Genomic DNA, 23,604 nt, shown 5'->3' with positions numbered 1-23,604 from the left:
TCTAGTTTTATTGTTGGAATGAAATATAGCAAGACTTGCATTTCCTACTAAGAAAGTTAGTAGCCGGTAATCATCAGGTTAAATTAGTCCCCAAAAAGCATAGTTTAAGTAAAACTATTGGTAAGTTTTTTACAAAGTAACTTTTAATGTTTGTCATAGGATACGAAAGATTCAACAAGAGGAAAGAACTCAGTTTTTGTACAACAAATGCCAAGAGTGGAAATTAATATGGTTCCTAGTGAAGTACTAAGTACAATATCAGATGAAGAAGAATTTGAAGATGAACAACAAAACAATAAAAAAGAAAACATTACTTTGGAGCCTAAAAAGAAAGATAATATCATGACTGGAAAAGGTATTTGATATATTTTATTCATTATAAAAAAAAATAGACATTAAGATATAAATGTGAAAATTATTATAATTTTTGAATCTGTTGAAATTTGAAATAGCAGAGTTTAATTTTTTTTAACATAATGTTGTCAGTCCACACTATTATGATGAAGGCAGATACAAAAGCATCTTGTAAGAATATGCATTTTAAGTTTGTTTTTTCTTCCAAACAGATTCTCTTTAGGCATACTTTGTGCTAAAAATTGTTCTTTGATTAATTACTTTTCACTGAAATATGAGGAAGTCGAATTTTCGAGTTTAATTTATGTCACTGTATAGATTTAAAAGCATTTGATCAGTTGTTAAATTGCCTGTTAATAAAACAGTCTGATACTTTTTATACTGTGTATTGAAAATGAGAAAATTAAGAAGAAAATATGATAATTAGAATACAATAAACATTTATCAGAAAAGTTTGATAATGTATCATATATATATTTTTATTGTCCAATCAATTTATTTTAACACCTTGAAATAATTTGAAATCATTACTTACAGTATTAATTAAATTTATAAGCATTATTTACCGCATAAATTGTTTGAGAATTACAGATAAAAATACTTATAATTAACTATTTACATATATGGAGGTTAAGTACCTTATGGTAAATCAATTTTGGAGCTTCACTATGTTATTACAGTCCATGTCACTGCATCTGATCTTGCTCTAACTGATAACCATGCATCTTGACAATAGTTGTGTAGTAAAGTTTCCATTGCAAAAAGCTTCATCACAGGGCTATCATGTCCAAACACATCATTCCTCTCTGCATGCCTTCCATAATCCATCTAGTATAATATGGCACCAAATATGAACACCTTTTCAGTTGTGGGGTCTTTATAATGTGGCATTTAGTCCCATTATTCATTGGTAAATGAGTAGCCAAAGAGTTGGAGATGAGTGCTGCTGGCCATTTTCCTTCCCTCTGATCAGCATTTCAAAATGAGGAATGGTTGCAGATAGCTTTGTAGCTTTGCCAAAATTCACAACAAACAATCCAGAAAGATCTAGTGTACAAAGATTATGGTTAACCAGTACCCGTTTCAACTGTCTGATTTCATAGAAATGTATAGGTGCTGCATCCAATGACTTTACCAGTATGCCTGTATGTCTTCACTTGGAATAGCATAAATACCTGTTTCATTCTTCAACTATCTGAGTGAACGTATACTTGTTGACCTCATTTCCAGATGTAGATCTTTCTGGATTATGTTGCATGCTGTTACCCGAGGCACATGGACAGCTTTTGCCACTAAACTTTGTGTTCAAGGGTTCTCACCTGATACAAGATACCTTTTTTTGCTTATCAAGTTTGGGGTATGGCTTGTTGCATGTCTCATTCAGGATGATCCTGGTGCTCCAAGGTTTTCCATATTCCTTTGTTTTCCAGTGCCATTAAATACAAAAACTCAAAAATGTGATAGTTTTGTGAAAGTTTTGTATCTCAACCACTGTCTATCAATAAAAATTATTTTATTGATTGATTAATTAATAAATTGAAATTACAAAACTAAAAGAGCATACTCAGGCTAATTATTTTGAAAATCTGTAGTTTTCATAAAATTTACATTTTATTTATTTTCTACACATGCAGTAGTTTTATAAGAAAAACTGAAATATTAAAAAAACTTAGGTTGTCAAACTTGCATGGCCCCTTCCCAACAATTTGCTTGTAACTTAAGATTACAAATATTGTAATAACAACAACAACAAAAATAACCAGCTCATTTTGTATTGGAAACTTTTCTAAAATGTTCTTTCTATTGGAAATGGTGTAATAAGATAATGCATTTATCATTAAGTTCAATTTTTAAATGATATATAATGACCATTTCATACTAAGTTAAGAAGTTTCTGAGTTATAAAATCTTACTCTTAAAACCAGTTAGTAAATATTGAATGTTATTAGATAAATGTATAAATAAAAAATTATAATAATGAAGAACTCCAACAATTAAATATCACTGATGTTCATCTAAGCTTCTCAAAAATACTACTGAATGATTTCATAAAAGACAAACAGTGTTTGAAAAAATATCTTTAATAACAAACACAGAAAGTTCTGAAGTAATTGTGTCAAGACACTCCAAGAAAAACACAATTTTAGAATTTGTAATTAGCAGAAGTTCATTCTTCATTTGCAAAGAATCTTGCTGTATGAAAATTTTACAACCTACATTTTTAAAACCCAGTTATATCACATTCTTTATAATAGACTTGATTTTCATTTTTCTCTTGATTGCTTGCCATCACTGTCATGTTTTTATACCAGTGATTCTTAAACCATGATGAACAGTGCACCAGGAAATGTGCAAATTTCATGTACATTTTTTTAATAGTAAGGTTTTGTAATTTGAAAGAAACGTTTTTAGAAAAAAATAACACAAAATATATAAAAAGGAGAAATATGGAAAATAACTCTTTTATCTTGCCAACATTTGACTTGTGCTGTGTGGTTTTTCCCTGGCAGTCTATCAAATTGTAAACTATGGAAAGGTGCAATTTGTTTTTCTTTGCTTAGGAAGGCTTACTGCAACAAATTTTGAGAGCTATTGTTTTATACTTATCAGTCCTGGGATAGCAGGAGACCAACATGATTAGGGATTTTTTATTAATAGCTCACTGTGTGGTTGGTCATCTTGTCTAGTGCTTAGTAACAAACCAATTTATTTCTGACAGTATAATTTACCTCTAATGAAGAATTCTCAGAAATTTTAATGTTATTGTACAAAGTTTATATTCTACTAAAAAAATTATACTTTTATTTTCACGTTCCGTTTATTTTATGCAAGGACAAATAATATGACTCAATTTTTAAAATAAATCATAAGGCTTATTTTTTAATGGAAAATATAGGTCATAAAGGTAACTTAATATATTTGAGTGAACTTTTTAAAAAAAATAGCAGTTTTGGCATCACGTCTTCAAGCAAACGGTTTTAGAAAAAAAAGAAAAAAGATTTAAGTATATATTTGATCAAAACTCATTTTCAGCCATAGAAAAATATAGCCCAGGGAGTTGTGCACAAGACCAGGAAAAACAAGAAAGGGTTGTATCCTCGCTCATTTCAGTAAGTTGTTATTTCAACAGTAGCAAGGGAAAATAATTCTTTTAAGTACCACTGTCTGTTATGATGTTTAAGTATTCATAAGAGATACACCATATTATTTCTATCATATTGTCTTTATGCAGTTTCTATGACAGCACTAAGTTGCTTATGAGTAATTATGTAATCTTCTTTTTTAGATATTTTTATTGTGATCATAATTCTGTAAAAACAAATAATAATGGTTAAGTAAAGAAGATACGAGGAAAGCACATTTAGGTGTTTATCTATATTGTGCGTAACAACAAGAAATACCAAAAACCTTCAGAAGGTTTGTACTGTTGTATTTTATTTTAGATTCTAAATTTATGATAAAAAGAAAATTATTTATTGTAATTCTAGTTATTATAACAATTTTTAACAGTTCTAAGCTCATGGTTACTGTACATGACATAAGAATAATACAAAAAATTATTATATTCTGTTTTTGAGACATACTTACATATAAATTATATCAAAACATTTCTTTTGTTAACCACTTTACCTCATTATAGTAAAATAATGACAGAGGAACTTCTGAACTAGAACATTTATAAATGAATCTAAGCAGAATTTTCAGTATATTTGTATAGCAAGCTATCTCTTTCTCTCTCTATTGATAATTGCAGATGTTCTCTTTTTTTTACATAAATTTAAAGATTGTTTCTGTCGTGAAGATTTTCAATGTATGGTTAAAATGGTATATAAATCTCTTTTTGTTCAGCATTTATACACCCACACAAAAAAGAATCCAAACACTAACTGTTAACTCTTCACATGGAAATTATCATCCAAGAATTTCTCTGTGTATCTCAGGGGTGGTTTGTGGAAGTAATTTTATGTCAGTCAAGTACAGATGACTCTCCATCCCTCTCAGTTTTGATGTATAGTTTGTGTGATCATAGTCAAAAATATGGTAGCGTAGTAGTAAATGAAAATAAGTGAAATGGCCATAGTCCATCCCTCTCAGTTTTGATGAAGTCGGGTAAGATCTCAAACAAATCCTTGTAGTTTGCAGAGTGAAGCCCTTACATTATGTGAACACATCTAGTTCCTCTTGACAATTCTTTCATGGTCTCTTAAATTTTATCTTCTTTGGATTCAAACTCATCTCTCTAAAAGTTATGTCAGTCAAGCACCCTGTCTTGTGGGCCCATTGCAATATTGACTTCCATTTCAGTGTCCACAAAACTTCATATGTTAGTTTGTGTGCACCAAGAGCTCTATTTATGCTTTACCTAAAAGACTTGCATGTGTTAGATTGTTACAATAGATAATAGCTTCTATCCATACATAATCCAGCCTAGCACACTTCTTCTGCTTTCCAGTGGGTTGTATGAAGTTCATTAGTATAAGCCATCCACCCAGTCTAATCAAAACGTTGTCATACTCTCTTAAGCCACACCAATTCCTTCATTTTACAAAACAAGGCTCAATAAATAGTAATCACTATGTGTGTGTGTTGACCAAGATGTCTTTAAATATCCATGAACTCGTAATGACTGTATATAGTAGGTCACATTCTTATGCTGGTTATTTGATGATTGGAAAAAACTCAGCTGTTGTCACTTCAGGACAGAGAAGTGGGTGCTCTGTGAAATTCTTACTACCCAGTTAGTTTTTTTTTTATCTTTACTATTTACTTTACTTATTGCCAACTATGCCATATAACAATTTATTTTGCATTGAGTCTACTATTGTCGTGTTCTTCAAATATATATGAGTGTTTAACTCCAAGTGATGATCCAGGTCTGTCTTTGACATTGTTTCATTTGACAAATTTTTTCTAGAACAGATCTTTTCAGTTTTTTCTTTGTTGATTAGTATCAACTGTTCACTTTCCTCTGATGTTGGACCTCTTTGCCAAACAGCAATCTTTATAACATGTAAGGTGTTTTTTCCATCAAGGTTTTCCCCAAGTATGTCAGCATTATCTGCCAAGAAGTGAACAAATCAGTTACATAGGATGCTCTTTGATGTGAACAATTTTCCATCATCTTTATATTTGTCCAAGATTTTTTCTGCTATGCTTGTGTCTGTGCTTCTAATTGTTTCATAACTCACTGAATGATATACTCCATAAAGTAAATCTATCAAATGTTTGGATCTGGTTTCATGACGAATCATCATACCTATTCCAATATGCTTTGGAGTTAATTTTCTTCCTTCTATCATGCCATGTGGAAGATCTTGAGCCATACTTGTCTGGCCTTACTTTCTTCTTGATTTTCTGCATCTTCACCAGTTACAATTTTATCTTGAGCATGAGGAAAAGACAGTTAGGTATAACATCTTTCACATGGTATTCATCAACTTTTTTCTGACATTGATGTGTAGTTGTATTTACCCTGTCTCTCATTATTTTCATGGTTACGTGAATAAAGGTTTGTACTAAGAAATTTTGGCATTCTCCTTTGGGAAGATTGAAAGATTTATGTCAATCCAAGGGCTCAACAAAATTTACTGTATCACACACTTTTTTTTTGATAATCTATATAACTTGCTCTGTGTAACACATTCATTTTAGATTTATCTCTATACATAGTTGAAATATCCAAGTAGCTCTGCATTACTACATCCATACTGTAAATATTTCATTGTGAAAGTTTAATTGTTAGTTCTTGTACAAGTTTGTTGAATAACCTTTCACATGATTTGTTTTCTCTTCTTCATTCATTGCTTGAACTCTAAGTATCATTTTTAGATGATACTTTTCCTCTTATGCACTGAGATAAAGTATACCTGCTAGTTTGATTGACAAGCTCAAGTTTTTGTGAGCCTCACTGATGATGCTATTTTACATATTGAATGTTGTCACATTTTTTAAACCACTGTTTTTTTTACTGCTTGGCAAAAGATGCAGAGTATTCATTTCACATCTATCATTGAACCCCTTGACCTTTGTCTTTCTACAGTTTCTACAACAAAATAGTTCATGTCTAACTCTCAGTCTGTCAATATTTCTTTCATTTATGAATGAACTCTAACAGTATTTGTGCCATTGAACTTTGTGAGACTGGTCACTTTTCCATAAGATCTAATTATTAATTGTTGTCTTGATCATCATACTTCCTTCATAATTTGATAAACTTTTGAATTATTTGAGTGCTTTATTGTTGTCTGTGCATGAATGATGATTTATCTGGTCTTTGGCAGAATAAACATTTGTAAATATATTTATTTGTAACAGTTAGTTTACACTTCAACTTTACAGGTGGTTTTGTGGTGCTATTGATCATCTATCTGAAAGGAAAAAAAAACTATAATTAGTTTCATTCATGATATTTAGATAAGTATATAGGTTCATTTATTATGATCATTCTTTACTAATTGCTATAGTCATCCACAGTTAAGGCTTTCAGACATGTGAGATACACCTTAGATGCTTCTTTCCTGATTAATCTATGTAAGAAAGGTAAATGTAAATGTAATCCACTCTTAATAATATAATCAGATATTGTGCTAGTTTTCACTAAACCTGTATTTTTCAAAAAACAACACCTTTTTTACAATTTTTTATAACCCCCTCCAATCCCCCTTAAGGAGCCTCGAGTCACCTGAAATAAACTATCTGTTAATTAATAATAATTCCATCAGAAAAAAATAAATAAATAATATAAATAACAATAGCACTATAATGCTACAAAATGGAGAAAATATCCAGAATTTTTTAGTATGCATTTCTCAACAGGAGCAAAAGATTTGCATTTCTCCTAGTCAATCTGTGATATGTTACTGTCATTTTGAGTCATAGTGTACTATTTCATTAAAACATGTCATCAGATGTATTTTCTAGAAATTTAGTCACATTTTGCCACCCACATTGGATGGAATGACTATTCCTACTTCCAATAGCTCTTTGAATTGTGTTTGCAAATAATCAGCTTCAAGGAAGCTTACACCCACAACTTATTCTAGATTTACAAATCATCTTTTACAGTGCTGTTTTCTATGTAATAGAGTGTTCTGTGATTTTTATTTTTCATTTAAGGTGGCCAGTTTTGAATTATTTTCTATTTGAGGAACTTCATTGTATTCTTTTATGTGCATAATTGTGTAGATTTTTTTTTGTTGTTGTTGTAGTTTTTGCTGGTGCTTCCACTTCTTTAGATATTTAACCATTTCTAAAATTCACAAGAGACTCATTTCATTTTCTTTTCAGACTCATTTTGTTGTAGTTAAAATTGTTTTTCCATACTAGCAGTTCATTTTCTTTCTTCAGGGAGTATGTTTTTTTTTTTATCACAGGCTTCTACTGAGATCTGTTTAGCCATGGATGGTATGACAGTTTAGTATTGTACATGTAAACTATTCTCAATCTGATTATGCTCAAATACATTTCAAAGTGCTGGTGTAAGAATATGTTTTTTATAAACTAGAACATAATTATCGAATAGCAAAAACAGGGAAGAATAGAGAAAAGTTTTAGCACAACAGTGTCTTAGAAAGCTTAATATGCATAATTCTAAAAGTTCTGAATTTCACTAGTAAAACTACATGTCAAAACAGTAAGTGACTACTTATATTTTTCATTCTATTAATAGGAAAAATGGAAGAAAAGAGACAGTTTGTCCAAAAACAAGAACCTGATTCCTGAACTGATGGAAACATCAGAAACAGAGTCAGCTAAAGGAAGTGCAAGTGGTAGTATGGAGAGTGAAGCTGCTGACCTTCCTGGCTTAGATATAGTAATTCCACCAACAGCAACCAGTGATTCTGCATTCCCCAGTATTCCTGACAGTTTCTTAAGACGTATAGGACTGCATAAGGATTGCCCTTACAGGTATAGCATTCTTATCTTATTAAGAGCATTTGTTAAGTGTAGAAAAAAGACAGATATTTTAAATTAAGAATATCAAATGTGGTTTTAGTGAAATATATGCTGATAATAATAAACAAATCAGTCACTACGTTAAAAAAAAACAGAACTATTTACTGAACAAAAATTGTTTAGTGTGAAGTAGGACAAACTGTATATAATCAATATTTAGTGTAAAATATTGATTAATGAAAGGACAATAATGAAAGGAAAGACAAGTATATAAATGGAGCTTTTTTTTTAATTGATAATTAAAAGAAAGAAATGTTTACTAAACAAAAATTGTTCACTTAGTGCTTAGCTATAATAATAATATTTTTAAACAAAAAATGCACATTTTGTAGCTTACTGTTTTGAATATATATATTTATGTAGAAATTATAGATAAAAGTTTGTGAGAAAAATAAACAGATTCTAGAATAAAAAACCCTGTGGCACAGCAATATGTCTACAGACTTACAACACTAGAAACCCAGTTTTTGATACCCATGGTGGGCAGGGCACATATAGCCCATCGTGTGGCTTTGTGTTTAACTACAAACAACATGTTGTAGAATAACATGAGTCTAAGAAATACTTAAAATTTCTTGACATGCTGATGAGTTGTCTTCAAATGGTAAAGTGGCCTAGTATTTGTAGTATCATTTCTTGAACTAATTGGTTAAAAGAAATACTTCTGTCATTGAAAGTAGTGTTTTCTACCATAATTATGAAGTCAAGTCAGTAGTTAAGAGTATATAACTCCTAAATTACCAGTAGTTAAATTTGGTTTTGAAATTTGTCAGTACAGTACTGTTGAATAGTTATGATCTTTTATTTCAATCTATAATTCATTCAAAAATATGAATACAATTTCCTGTAGGAAAACACTGTGGAAAAATAAAGCCCAAGTTTGACACAGAAACTTGATTTGTTTTAATTATACATACTAATCCTCAAGAAAGGAGCCCATACTGAAAACTATCAGAAAAAGTTTAATAACACTTTGGGCATTCTTATCAAGTTTTACACATAAGAAAATTTTATGGAACATTTTTTATAGAATTGTTATATTTTAAAGTGAAAAATCATGAATGTGCTAATAAATAATGTTATTATTTCATTGGTTTGTGTAATATGAAAATGTTTTATTTTCAGCAATGAACAACTCACTGAACAGGAAGTAGAGGTAATTTACAAAATATTGTATCCATTTTGTTAAAGAAGCATTTTTGAAAAAGAAATGTTTTTGTAAAAATAGATTAACACATGTTAAGTATACTTTAGGCAATCCTGGAAATTCATTATGGAAATCTTATGGAAAATTCTTAAAGGTTTTAGAAAAGTTTTGAAATTTAAACAAGCAGACCCAAAACTTTTAATAAAGTTTAAAAATAAGTAAACAGTTTGAAAACATCAGTTATCAATCAAAAGGACTGTTTTGGCATGTGTGCATGTGCACTCTCAGGTTTTGTATATGGATGTGTGGGCGGGATTCTTTACAGTAGGTGTCTGTGACTTGTTGGCAATAAATTTCAATAATAAATGGACAGCACACAGTCCATTTGTTTTAAAATAATGTATTAAAAACAGGTCAAATGTATATACAAATGTTCATTACACAGTAAATCACCACAGTTGTATCCAGAGCTTTAAATAATCATCTGTTTTCATCAACAGTCCACACAGGCTGGTTCAGTTACTTTAGAACCCAATTGACAAGGCAAATTATTCTTCTCTATTCTATTATCACAATACAGTGAGTGATAAGTTCACTTACGTTACCCTGTGGGTTACCACAGTTGTATCCAAAGCTTTAACTAATTCTCTTTTATGTTAAAAGTCCATTATTATTATTCTTTACTCTGCTATTACAATACAATCTGCAATTATTACACTTTAAATATCACTAATATACTATTTTTACAGACTAGATCTATTTGGCTATATCTATCACTAACTTTATTTTACTTTCACTAACTTACTTATTTGCGCTAACTTTGTCACCTAAACATATATTGCCCAACTGAGGCCTATAACTTTCTACAAACTATGAGACATAATGATGTAATAATACTTACTTGAAGCAATTAGAAAAATTCAGAAGGTTCGAGTAAAATGACATCAATTCACAACAATTGAACTACATAACAAATGATTCATAAACAGTTATGTAAAAAGACCTGCCATAACTGTCATTTCTCAAAATAACTTACTTTAACACTTGTACAATATAAACTAAATAATACTCTCATATTAAACTTAAAATGAACAGTCTTGTATATCTAACATGCACATTATTGTCTGACATACTGCATGAGTCCCAGAAAAGATCACCACATTTTAACCAGTTTGTTGATACTATGATTCAACCAGGTATGTAGCTTGTTTTTTTATAATACTTTGTTAAACGTTGCTAGTTTGGATATAAGAACATATAAACAGTAATATTTGTATTAAGAGGTTACAATTTTGCATAATCTGTTATACTTCATAGGACTTCAAAGCACTTATGCTTAGGCTAGATTTTAAGTCATTTTTATGAATCATTTATTAACATATCTAATGTTAGTACACAGGCTAATTGTTTAACTAGATCCAGATCTTGTCTATAGATCTGGATCTATATTATACTTTAGTAAAAATTCTTTACTCCCATCTCCTGTCAGACAAGAAATAATTCTAGATGCTTTGGAGAGTTTGTAAAATTCTTCTTTCCTTGTCTCATGGACAGGCCAGTGTCAAAAGGGGCTTTTCTGTAAATAAGGAAACTATTTCAGTTTTCCCTGAGCTGATGTTACATTGGAACATCATCATATGTTGGCCAGATAGAGCCAAGGAACAATGGACTGTATCGTTGTACGTAGCAAAGGGAATAACAGTACCTGCATTACACAAATGGTGTCCCATGGTTTATTCCTGTATTTCAGTCCAGTTTAATGCAGTTACAGTAGTTATGCATGAAATGAGCTGTTTCCTATCAAGAAAGCAGGCCGTATTAGCTTGAACAGTCATCTGTCCAATGAGGGATGAATTCCTAATGCTATTTTGTAATTAGTGGTGACCAGCTATCTAGATGTGTGCTGGAATAATTATAGGCACAATAAGTAAAATGGAAGTAACAGATACTAATGGTAATACTAAGTTTGTGTCTGTGACAACATGGCCTAAAAGCAAGTATGCAGCTATCAACACATTTGAGATCATTGGTTGAGGATTGTGTAAACAATCTATGCCCAATTTAGCAAAAGCAACTCTGTGACTTGTTGGTTGAATATTGTGATATGTTTGTGGGATCAGATGGCCAGTTGGGTCAGACAGTGGTGTTTCAACACCATATGGATACAGGCAATGTACACCAAATAAAGCAACCATCATACCAACTTCCCTGGAGCAGTATGGAGATTGCCTGTACTGAAATTCAGCAAATGTTGAAGGAGTCATACAACCTTTGAAGATTGTTTGATTATCTCCAGTAGTGATTTTCTGGAAGCAAGATTGGATACCAAGTTTTTGTGTTAGTTTTAGCATGAGAGATGGCTTGTATATATTCCACGTCATGCCATTCAATCTGTGTAACATGCTCGCTACTTTCAATAGGCCAATGGATCTTCCACTGAAACTGAAGGGACTGCAGTGGGAGAGATATGTCTGGGGTCGGTAAATAGTGTTTCAGTGTTTGATTGCACTTTCGAATCTGCAGCTAAGAACCTAAGAATGGTATTCCAGTGAATAAATCAAGTAGGTTTGACAGAAAAATGTTTCATTATATGAACAGAAGTGGATTTTCTCAGTCATACTGTAAGGAGAGGCAGTCTGTATGGAGTCGGTTGATATAGCTGTGGTGTGAGATTGGCCTCAATCTATGACCAGATGAGAAGTTTTCTTGGTTTTATGTTACTGACAAGTTGTGATCAACTTTTCCAAGATAGCAGCATCATTTCTTACAAAAATCAAAGTGCACTTTGGAAAGAGCAAGGAATGTGGCCAACCATTCTAATCCCAAAGTCCTGCTTTGGTGAATGCTCAGGGCTAGCTCCCCCATAAGGCTGTTAGTTCTTATTATATACACCAATGTCTGACTCACTGATCTTATTTTCAGACTCCAAGTCAAGACAGCACGCCAATAGCTCATCCCTGATGTATGAACACATTTTATTAACATATTCCTTGCACTTTCACAGCTTCATATCTGTTGTAACTCATACACGAATGGACCAAGTTTTTATTTTATACAGTCGTTGAAAGGTTTCTTTAAATATTTGAGGTACCAGTTGCAAAATACTTTCATTGTTTGTGATGATTGTTTACAATTTTTCTTTGTTTATGTATTAAATTATTATTATAGGGGGTTTGTTTTTCCTTGACTTTTAAAAGTTTCTTATCTCATTATTTTATTGATTAAAAAGTGTTCTTATTTTAATTCCATCTTTAATTGTTAAAAAGGATTGATTGTAGTTTATGACTTTTAAAGGGCAGTTGTTTGTCCATGATTAGTCAAATGGCATAATAAGTTACACTTCCCTGTTTTAAAGGGGGCAAACAGTCTTTGTTCAAGGGTTTTATTTATTGTCCTTATTTTATTTGCATAGTTTGGTAGGCTAACCCTTATAAGGGTATAGGTATTTCTTTTTAAAGTCATTTTTATATGTAAATCATTGTTAAAGGCTATTTTTATCTTTATGTGTGTTTGCATATTGCTTTTGGATGTTAAAAGTTTATTTTATGTGTTATTCATTATAGGTATTCCTGTTTTATGTATGCCAGTATTTGATTTAGATATGTTCTTTATTAACGGGTAATTTTTTATATATTAATAATCATTAAAGGATTGATGTTTGTATGATATGTCATTTTTTTCATTAGGACAAGGTTTCTTTTGTTTCTTTTTGTGTATTATAGTACATTTTAAATCATGACCAAGGAGATTTTCTTTTCACTATTTTTATATTAGGTTACATTTTAAGTAAAAATTGAAAATGTTATTTTTTTGCAGTTTAATGTAGTTCTTTGTTTAAGAGTTGTATCTTCATGTGGCATGTAATTGTTCTTAAGAACAAAGGAAGGAAAGCCAGTGTCCACCTTGAACATGAATGAATGGTTTTAAGTTTGATTTTGAATGTTGGCTTGAGATCAAACCTGAAACAGAGATGAGGAGATAAATGTGACATTTTTGCATATTGGGTTTTTCACCATTTTTTAGTAGTAAACTTAAAAAAAAAATCATCAGTTTTGTTTCTATGCATGTTTAGCATAAACTCATGGTCCAGAAAATCCTTGAAATTGTGTCATTCCAGTTGCCTTTTTTTTCTGTAGTAGATAATGCCTACTCAGTCTGATGGGATGTTGCAATAATGTCACACTCCTGTGTAGAAACGGTCAATGACTGCAATGTCCTTCACTGGTGGAGTGGAATATGTATGCATGGTATGCTAAACAAAAGATGTGAGAGAATCGCCAGACACATTGTGATAATATAACAAAGAAAGGATACAGTGTTTCTTGTAAGATTGGAACCTATATACTTGGTTTTTATCATAAACAGTTCTGCAGGGAATTAAGCTGTTGATCTATTCACAGATCCATTAGTATGATGATTGTTTCATACCTAGGGAAGTATGCATACTGTTTTTATTGTTCCTTTGATAAAGATTGTTTTAATTTTCCATTAAATGTGTTCAGTGTGTTTATTTCTCATATAGGTGAAAACTTAATCGAGGTTTCAAATTCACATTACTCTAAAAATGTCCTATTTGATTCTGCAACAATTCAGTGGACCTATTTGGTACTTACAGGGAAATCAGTTCACCTAGGAATACCACACATTTACCATATATTTGAAATATTTAATAAAAAATGTTTTGTGTTCGAAGTCATGCCGTAAGTCTCATTATATATATATATATATATATATAATATATAGATATTCCGTTATATATATCTATATATTCAGTAACTGATTATTACTATTAGCAGCATAAAAGAGCTAACAGAAAATTTTAAACTTTAATATGTTGGAGAAAGTAAATATTATTTTACTGTATGAATTGAGCAAGTAGCTTTAATAATCCTTTCTTTGTCAACAATTTGTGTGCAATATTTTTATTTCCTAACATGATCATTGTTTTTCCACACAGTATGACAACTTTGAGACATTTCTAATTGCACTGAAACTGAATTTTTTTAGCTACATTGTGAGATAAAACGGTGCTTTTTTACACTCCACAAAAGTTAATCTTATTATACCGAATGATACCACTGTTACAAATAGAAAATATAACTAACAAATCTTCTTGTTCATAAAACATAAACCTACTGTGAAGAGATATCCTGGATTGCTTGTCTACTCACATGTGTCATGCTCTGTGATTGTGGACCAGTAATAAGTGTGCAGGCTTATAACGCTAACAGCTGGGTTTTGCTAGCCATGGTAGGCACAGCACAGATAGCCTATTGCGTAGCTTTATGCTTAACAAGAAACAAACTTTGATTGTGCAACTTTATTCATACCAGATGTCATATGTTTATTATGTGACCAAAGGTGAAGTCTGGAATATTTCTAACATTTTAATAGTGGTGTCCAGTTTCCTAATAATGATAAATTAACTTACCTAAATGTAGTGTACAGCTTATTCTAAAATATTAAGTAAAAAACTTCTAAATTCACATCAGAAAAAGTTACAAAAACTATGTTAGGTTTTTTCAGAAGTGTCAATTGCATATTCCTTTAAATTATATTCTCATCTAATTTTTTTTTTCATTTTAAATGTAATATGTTTTCTTATAATGTGGAAGTTCAATACCTATCAAACAATATATTTCAGAGTAAGTTTGGAAGCCTGTCACTAGCATTTAAAACAGACAAACTGACTTTAAGCAAAAGGCTAGAGCTTCATCAACGGCAGAGGAATACTGCAGAGAAAAACATTGAAAATGAAATTAAGGCTTTGAAAGAATCTTTAAATGTAAGTAGCCTTGTCAGTGTATTGACTTTTGGTTACTAATATATCTTTAACCCACTAAGGGCCAATGTCACAATTTTAGAATGCAAGTTAAAATTATTATATATTAAAACTTATGAATGAATTGTTTAAACTTTTCAGATTAAACTGACATTGCATTTTTTTACATAGCAATGTAAGTGAATTATAATTTATTGTTAATTTCATCAACCACTGCACACTTATATTTTGTTGATATTTGCATAATTGACTTGGCATAACTGTTTTGTGAAGTTTCTTGTTTGCTTACTTAGAGGATTAAACAGTTTACTCGTCAAAATGTTTGTTAGTTATGGGTCCCTAATAACATATGAGACATACAAAAACAATTCTCAAAAATATCATCAATATTGCATTTAATTTCACTAATTGCTTTTAATTGATTTTATTAATAAGAATTTTCTGACATGTACCACATGCTATTGTTTGGAGACATGTTCATGTGTTTAGGATGTAAATATGATAAAAGGGCATCATTTTTATTGAATGTTATGTGAACTTAAACAATTCTGGTCATATATGTTAAAAGGTTTTCTGTAAAAATTGTGTTTAAGTGATCCCAGTTAGTTTGAGTGATTTTTGATGAACGTTAAACCTTTTTTGTAGAATTGAAATGTTCATCAAAAATAACTAACATGAAGTTAGATGTATTAATTACTAGGTTAATTTTTAGTTCTGATCTATCGAGATATACATAAGTAGCTTACATTGAGCCCAAACCAAGTAGTGTACATATAAATTATATTTTTGTTTTCTCTTTAATACTGTGAAAAACATTTTCTTCAGTCTTTTCTTCACTTGCCATTACATATTCCTTATACATAGTCCATTTGATTTCAAGCTTGAAACTTCCTGACTTTGAATTTTCATTTGTTTTCTTAGAGAAAATTGGCCCATACTGTATAAAGTACTTTTTCATTTGATTTTGTTTTCAGTGCTTTGTTTTTATTTCTCTAGTATCTTCTATTATTGATAACTTTTGTCTTTGGCATTTGTTTTGTTTTACTGTTTACTTTGGCAAATGTGCAATATATGAGTTAAAGTACCATAACTGAACATCTTCACTCTCTTGGCCATGGGGGCATTATAATGTATTGGTCAATCCCACTACTTGTTGGTAAAGAGTAGACCAAGAATTGGTAATGGGTGGTGTTGATTAGTTGCTTTTACTCTAGTCTATCACTTCAAAGTTAGGGATAGCTATTGCAGGTAGCCCTTCATTTAGCTTTTGTGAAAAATTAAACAAATATACTTATGGCAACTAAGATACTTAAATAATACATGTGTTAGGTTTTTATGCATTGTTTATATTTTTCTTTGTGGATTATTTTTACTAACTTGTACTTAAATAAGCATAGAGAGCTTGTGCATTTAGATGCTTGTTTGTTCCATATTAGTCTAGGTGTGAATTAATATTTTTGTAATTTAATGTGTGTATGTTAATTTCTTTTCAATTATACTAAGATTTTTTAACCTGGTATGTATTGTTATACAAAGATTAGGTTAAAAAGAGAACAAATTGCATGAAATATTTTGAAGTGAAAATATACAGTTGAAAAGTCAATAATAATATATAAGAAAGTAGTGAAATATGAAAAAATTCCACCTATTTTAGTCATATCCAATGGCACTTACACAGTGTTTTCTTAAATTATAATATTTCAACTAATAGACATAATAGGCTGTACCTTATTGAAAGTACAAATTAAGATGTTATTACCAATTCTGATTAAGGAGCATGTGTCTATTAACCAGTTCATGTAGTGCTTGTATACTGTAGTATTAAATTATTTTTATGTTTTAATTCAACTATATATGACATCATAACAAGACATTTCAAATTTTAATGTTTTTTTCTCTTAAGTAATCCACTTTCTGAATAATTATGTTTTTGTAATTCAATATAGCAAACTTTTCTTTTTTTTATAAATGGCAGGTGTTATTATAATAGCTACTAATGTATGACTCATACAAAGTTTCACATATTTGTTTCAAGGTTATAAGTCAACTAAGTACTAATCATCAAGTGCGAGAGTTGATCACAAGCATTAAACAACAAGTAGATGTTCTCCAACAGTCTACCTCTAGAGTATCCTGTCGAGCTGAAGTTTATGGTGCTGTTCAGCAGGTAGTAATTTCTTGATAAATTCATTGATATGTTTTGCTTACTAGTTTTTTTGTAAGCTTCAAGTACTGGTAGATCACAAACACAGCAAAGGGAAAATAAGAAACACAAATCTCAATGTACTACTAGGGTCTTTTGCTTGTATTGGCTGTTATTTCCTGCAGGAGTAGGAGAGTAGGCTTATAGAAAAATGCCTGAACAGGACGGAGACAAGATCAAGAATAATGATGATACCACAGTGCAGGCTGAATCAAAGGCCTGGTGTGATGTCTCCTCAATCCTTAGATTATCTCAGTCAGTGATCATTCCAATTTTATATACATTCAAGGAAGATGAACCCCTAGCTCACGTTAACTGGTTCAAGTTTCTGTACCATCCCTTGAAATCGGTATGACCTCATTCTATAAGAGTATGATAGAGAAACAGGACAAGCAAGTAAAAGCCTTATGGAACAATTATTGTGGTATACAGTCTTTGCCTAAGTAAGGCAACTAGTGCAAGTTTATGGTTTTTGATTGTCTGATTTACAAATGTCATAAAAAAAGTGCAAAACACCTGAAAAAAAATTGTTTTTTAATCTATCTGAAAATACCTTAGGTACTTTATATGAAAATGATTTTGGAGCCTCACTACATTATTACAGTTCATGTCACAACATCTGGTCATGCTCTATCTGATGACCATGTATCTTGACCTTACCTCTGAAGTGTAGTTTCCATTGTAAGGCTGTCATGTACAAAACACACCAATCCTCCATGGTTTACTGTTTCCATTATTTCATTATGTTCAAAATAATTAACTGAACATGTAGAGCTTCATAAGGTGTTTAGTATATATTATAGAATGGAAAAATTGTTTAATAATAATACTGAAATAGTTAGCTTCCCTGAATAAACAACACTCTAAAGTTGTTTAATATTTGTTTTTGTCATCACTACAGGAAGAAAGAGTGAATCGTGCATTTGACGTTATGGTTATGTATGTAGAAAATATGAAGCGAATATATGAAAAAGAACACCATGAACTGGAAGAAACCCGACGTTTGTTGATGGAAAATCATCTTGTCCCTGTTGATAGTGAATCAGCTGGAGAAGATAGCAGAGTACACAAATCACGACGTTACTTGACTGTTTCAAATGTCCCAAAATTTGTGAGTTTATCACAAATTTCTATTTCATAAGTAATATTTTAATCAAGTTAATCAACAAAAGTTTTGAATTTTGAATATTTTGGATCATCATTTTTTTACTTTTAAGTTATCAAAACAATTTAGATGTGTTTTGAAATATGATGTACAGTAAAAGTGAACAGTAAAGAAACTTGTGAAATGTCTGAATTACTGAAGTAATAATAAAATATTGATATGTTTTTCATAAAATAGATCTTTTTTGAATTTAAAACGATAGTCAATGTAATAAGATAGTATGTATGATTAACAAATGTTATGGTAAAATATAAAATACTCTTGTTTTTTTAATGACAGCTATATTTGTAGAATTCCTTTTTATGTTTGTTTCAATTTATTAATAAGTTGTATTGTGTATATTAATAATAAGCTCTTTCAACTTGCATCATTAATGCTCATTGATTAAAATCTGAACTGCATTTTTAGTGATGCTGATGGTGCTTAAGGGAGGCTGGTACTACTGACATTGGTGGCAAAAGGCTATAGTGTGCTAAACTTTTCTAGTATTTTTACTTGGATTAGAAATGTTTATATTATTCATTGGTCACTGTTTGGTACTCAATTTCTGACTTAATTTGCGAAAGCGTATACTAACCATTTTTGAGTAAACTTTTCTTTTTTTGCTGCATTGAGGACAGTCATAAAAAGGTACAGCAGATTTTTAATTTTCTTTCTTTCAAGTGTACATTTAAAACAAAATATAGTATTAATTTTAACTTCTTCATTGCTTATTTTCTACTTTGGATTTTACTTCAAACTTATTTTGACATTGTGTTTTGATATAATGTATACTTTCAGTGCTGACTATTTAACTAGAATTTCACACTGATGTAGCATTATATGCTAATGTCATATATTTAGTTTGTTCAAATTCCTTCGTGTTTATTTTCCATGTTTTTTCTTGTGTTTCATGTTTTCAAAATTAGTTAGTGACATAAGTATAATTATTAAATATTCATGGTTGTTTACCACTGTTTAAGAATGTATTTATTCCATTTAAATTCATAAAATCAAATTAGTTATTTTACTTGTAATTCAGAAATAAATATATTTAATAGAATATGATCAGATCTTTCAGAAGGTTAAGTTTTGCTCTTCATTTCAGTGATTACTTTTGTTTTTCATAGGCACCTCGATTAGCTCCTTACTCTGTCCACCTTCAAGCTGTTAAAGAGGTGAATTACTTTTTTGTATCTCTATTAAAAAATTCAGAATTGGAATTTAAAGTACAATTATATTGAACACATGTAAATTTCAAGCTATAGTGTGTTTAAATATATATATATATAATTAGTCTTACACACTGTGCTACATGTTAATTCATATTTATCAAAGCATCTATAATTACAGATTTTTGTACATTGTTACATAAACTTTCTGTACAGTTTCTTGACATCTTCTTCAGCCCCCCCTCCAAAGTTACACAGTGATAAGTCTAAGGACTTACACGCATAACAAGGGCTATTGGTACCTGTGGTGGAAACAGCACAGATAGCCGTTTGTGTAGCTTTGCGCTTAACTACAAACAAACAAGTACCTTCTTCAGCCCATCCCAAAAAATGAAGTTTTAATGCCACCATGAGTACATTTTTTAATATTAAAATGATAATATCAAATCTGAGAAAATTTCAGTTGAATACTTTCAAAATAGATAATATGCTATGATAACTTGCATCTATATATTTGTATGAAAATTTATGGTCTTCTAATCTCACCTGTAGATTTCTAGAAGAGCCAGTGTAGCAATGTTTCACAGAACATCTTTCTTTGAGCGATATCTAAGTCCTTTACTTCCCAGTGGCAGTTTTATTATGGTAAGGATGCACCCATGTGATATCAGGATCAGACTTTAATGTAGTATTATTTGAAAATAATTAGATTGAGTTTCTGATGTGACCAGTATTTCAACGTTTTAGTTTGATTTATGACCTACCTCACAATTCTACTGAGGTTAATCACACTTTATAAGAACAATATTCAGGTGTTCTGCCCTTATAACTACTTAACCATGATTGATTATGCTCCGTCTATGCCAGTGATTACCCACTAATACTTTTCACCACAATTTCTATTGTAACAAGCATCTGAAATTAACATTTAAGTCAGTGTAAGATCACATCTTCTTAAACTTTCTACGGACTTTTCATTGTACATGGATGTACATTGGAGCTGCAATGGATGACTTAGCAATGTAGTAGTTTGAGCTGTTAAAGGAAAAGCCATATCACAGCAACTACTAATACATTACCCTTTAGCTCAATCAGTAGAGCACTTGTGAGTTCAAATCCTACATGTTAAAGATGTAAAAAAAATGGATTACCACAGCAAGCAGGTGGATGAATGGGATTGCTGTGAACCTAATTCCTTTGAACAATTATCTAATGAAACAGCCATTTATTTCAAGGTGTGACTAGAAGTTCTTAAACTTTTGGCTTGTGAGCTTTTGTTAACTTCAAATTTTTATTTTAATTATCTTGTTAAAATACCAGGAGATATGCCTAGCTTCATTGCAATAGTTCTTTTTGAGCAAGAATGCATCCTTTTTTAGCCATAGTCTTCACTTTGCAAAATAATGTATTCCTTTAGATTGAATTTATTATACTTTTGGATAATGTTACTGTTGTAAATATTCTGCTGTGCACCTTTTTCCTTTTATAGAGAACATTGAAGACTATTCTTCAAAATGTTGTGTCCTTCAACTGTATATCATTAACAGTCTTACTGTATAGAATTCTTATATTCCATCAACCATTAGGCTTCCTGTGGCAGAATTGTAAGTCATGTTGCCAGGAATTAGTCATAAGCCAGACTTTTTGTCTGTAGTACCACTGCTCATATCTGCAGAAGCACACTATTGTGTTAGCATATACAAATCATTCAAATAAAGTGTTATTAACTCTCTGTCCACATGTAAGAAATTTTACATTTATTTAACTGTAGTCTACCTACAAACAATATAGTGCAATTGAGTCTGCTTTTTTACATTAGAAACCTTTGTACTATACGTATATGTTCAGACTTAATATATTAGATTAATAATATACATTTATCGAGTTACCTCAGTGTGAGTTTAGAACCTAAAGCGTTTATTATATTTACTTGTTACTAATAATTACTTAACAGATGTAAGTCAAAATATGTACACTTTTTTTAATACATGGACATCTGTAGTAGAAAACTAAGGTACTTACACAAAGCACCTTCAAAAATATATTTTTGTGTTGTATTTTTTCCTTAATGAAATAACTACATTTTTTATGTACTGAATTCTAAAATGTTATTTTCAATTAAGCTGAAATATTATATTACTGAAAACGCCACCCATGTCATCAAGTACCAGTTTCCCAGCTGTTTAAGGCTTGGCTGTAGGAGTAAATCTTTGTTATTATCTTAAATTGAAATACTAATGTATTCAAGTTTATTACGAATTTATCTGTTTTTACTTGCTAGCATACAAGGAAATCGTTTGGTAGTAGATAAGGTAAGTAAATGGAAGTGAAGTGATGGTGTTAAAACTGACCTAAGCTTTACATAATTTTGTAAATTGTGTTTGATATAAAATAGATTGTGTAGCAACAAATTTTTTTATCATATGTTCTTTTTTAGATATCAGCTTTGATTGCATGTGTTGAAATTTTTCAAGTCTAAATCTGTCGGGTAGATATGCTTAGCTATGTCAAGAATATTGTATAGGTTTAGTATAGCTATGTCATTGATGTATTTGCATGCTCTGTTAATTTGTAAAGCTTTATGTTGGCATATCTTGTGAAGTTGTGGAATGTATTGATTCAAGTTCAAAAAGAAATAAAACATGTTATTAATATTGTTGATATAACTGAAAAAACAATAACATTATTCAACATGATCAGTTACTAAAATATCTTTTCCCATTGACTTCTCTTATATCATAAAAACATTAGAAATGTATCAGTACACAGTAGTTTTATTGTGACCAGTATTCATGATACACCTTGAAACCAACCCTGTAATAAATGACACTTCATCTGCTACTGTACTAATAAATGAATGTTAATATGTGGACCATAAAAACACTGTCTTTTTCTTAACTTCTCATGCACTTCAAAGACAGTAGTATATTGTTTCATCTGTGAAAATTAAGGTTTTTCGTACATAGGCCAGACAGATCAAATATTAGACAAAAGAACCCAGGAACACATCAGGGAGAGACATTAAATATTGCAATCCTGGTAAACCTATTGCAAAACATTTTTGCACTTTTATCATTCTTTAGGACATTTTAAGTCTTTGTTCTCTGTCACACGCTAACCAAAAAAAGCAAATCAGAACTCCTAAACAAACAAAAAATAACGTTTCAGCAGGGCCCTAACAAACCTAACAGCATCACTGACTTGTTCAGCTTCTTACGATACATCACACCCATGTTTTGTTGAGGACCACCATAAGTTGATCTCTCTCTTCTGTCTTAAGTTTTGGCTTGTACCCACTACTGTGTTCCCTTTAAGCTGCACTACAACCAATCAAATGCTGCTTGCTTTATTATTCCAGTCATGCACATCTTCATTAATGATGAGGGGTCTCAACACATTGATGGCCTTAATGACCTTGGCAGTCAATAGGCTTAAAGCCCAAATAACCAACTGGCATCATTACAATGTGAGCTAAGGATTCAATGGGGTTGATGGTCTTAAAATATCACCCCCCCCCCCAGAAAAAAAAAAGCTGGTAGTGCACATTGCCTTGATACTGGTGCACATGAAAAAATTCATTCTGCACATGGATTGAAACATTAGAGGGAACATTGGCCACTATTGAAATTATAACTGTTTTTAACTTGATATGTAATGACAGTTGTATAATATTTATCTTGTATGAAGGATTTGCCTGCCTAGCATTGTTTGTATGTGAATGTTTATACACATACATAGTTACATTGTAACTGTTTAGTCTTCAAGAAATTAATGTTGCTTTTTTTTGGCTGAAAAACCCAAACAACTTATATATCAAAACAAAACATTTATTAAATGAAATAGTTT

The 23,604-nt window shown here is 30.7% G+C and overlaps 1 protein-coding gene across 1 annotated transcript in view; it reads left to right on the top strand.

The window, feature by feature from the left end:
* Positions 1–23,604, top strand: part of LOC106478689 — a 110,424-nt gene that overhangs the window by 75,144 nt on the left and 11,676 nt on the right. Inside the window, exons 13-22 of the mRNA XM_022382343.1 lie at positions 160–355; positions 3,388–3,464; positions 8,024–8,262; positions 9,436–9,466; positions 15,102–15,242; positions 17,275–17,406; positions 18,344–18,553; positions 19,223–19,237; positions 19,717–19,764; positions 20,311–20,403. Coding sequence (XP_022238051.1) covers positions 160–355; positions 3,388–3,464; positions 8,024–8,262; positions 9,436–9,466; positions 15,102–15,242; positions 17,275–17,406; positions 18,344–18,553; positions 19,223–19,237; positions 19,717–19,764; positions 20,311–20,403 — 1,182 coding nt within the window. The remainder of the gene's footprint in view (positions 1–159; positions 356–3,387; positions 3,465–8,023; positions 8,263–9,435; positions 9,467–15,101; positions 15,243–17,274; positions 17,407–18,343; positions 18,554–19,222; positions 19,238–19,716; positions 19,765–20,310; positions 20,404–23,604) is intronic.

Source organism: Limulus polyphemus, unplaced genomic scaffold (assembly GCF_000517525.1).
Source record: "Limulus polyphemus unplaced genomic scaffold, Limulus_polyphemus-2.1.2 Scaffold241, whole genome shotgun sequence".
Lineage (NCBI taxonomy): Eukaryota > Metazoa > Arthropoda > Merostomata > Xiphosura > Limulidae > Limulus > Limulus polyphemus.
This window is presented reverse-complemented; position numbering and strand designations above follow the sequence as displayed.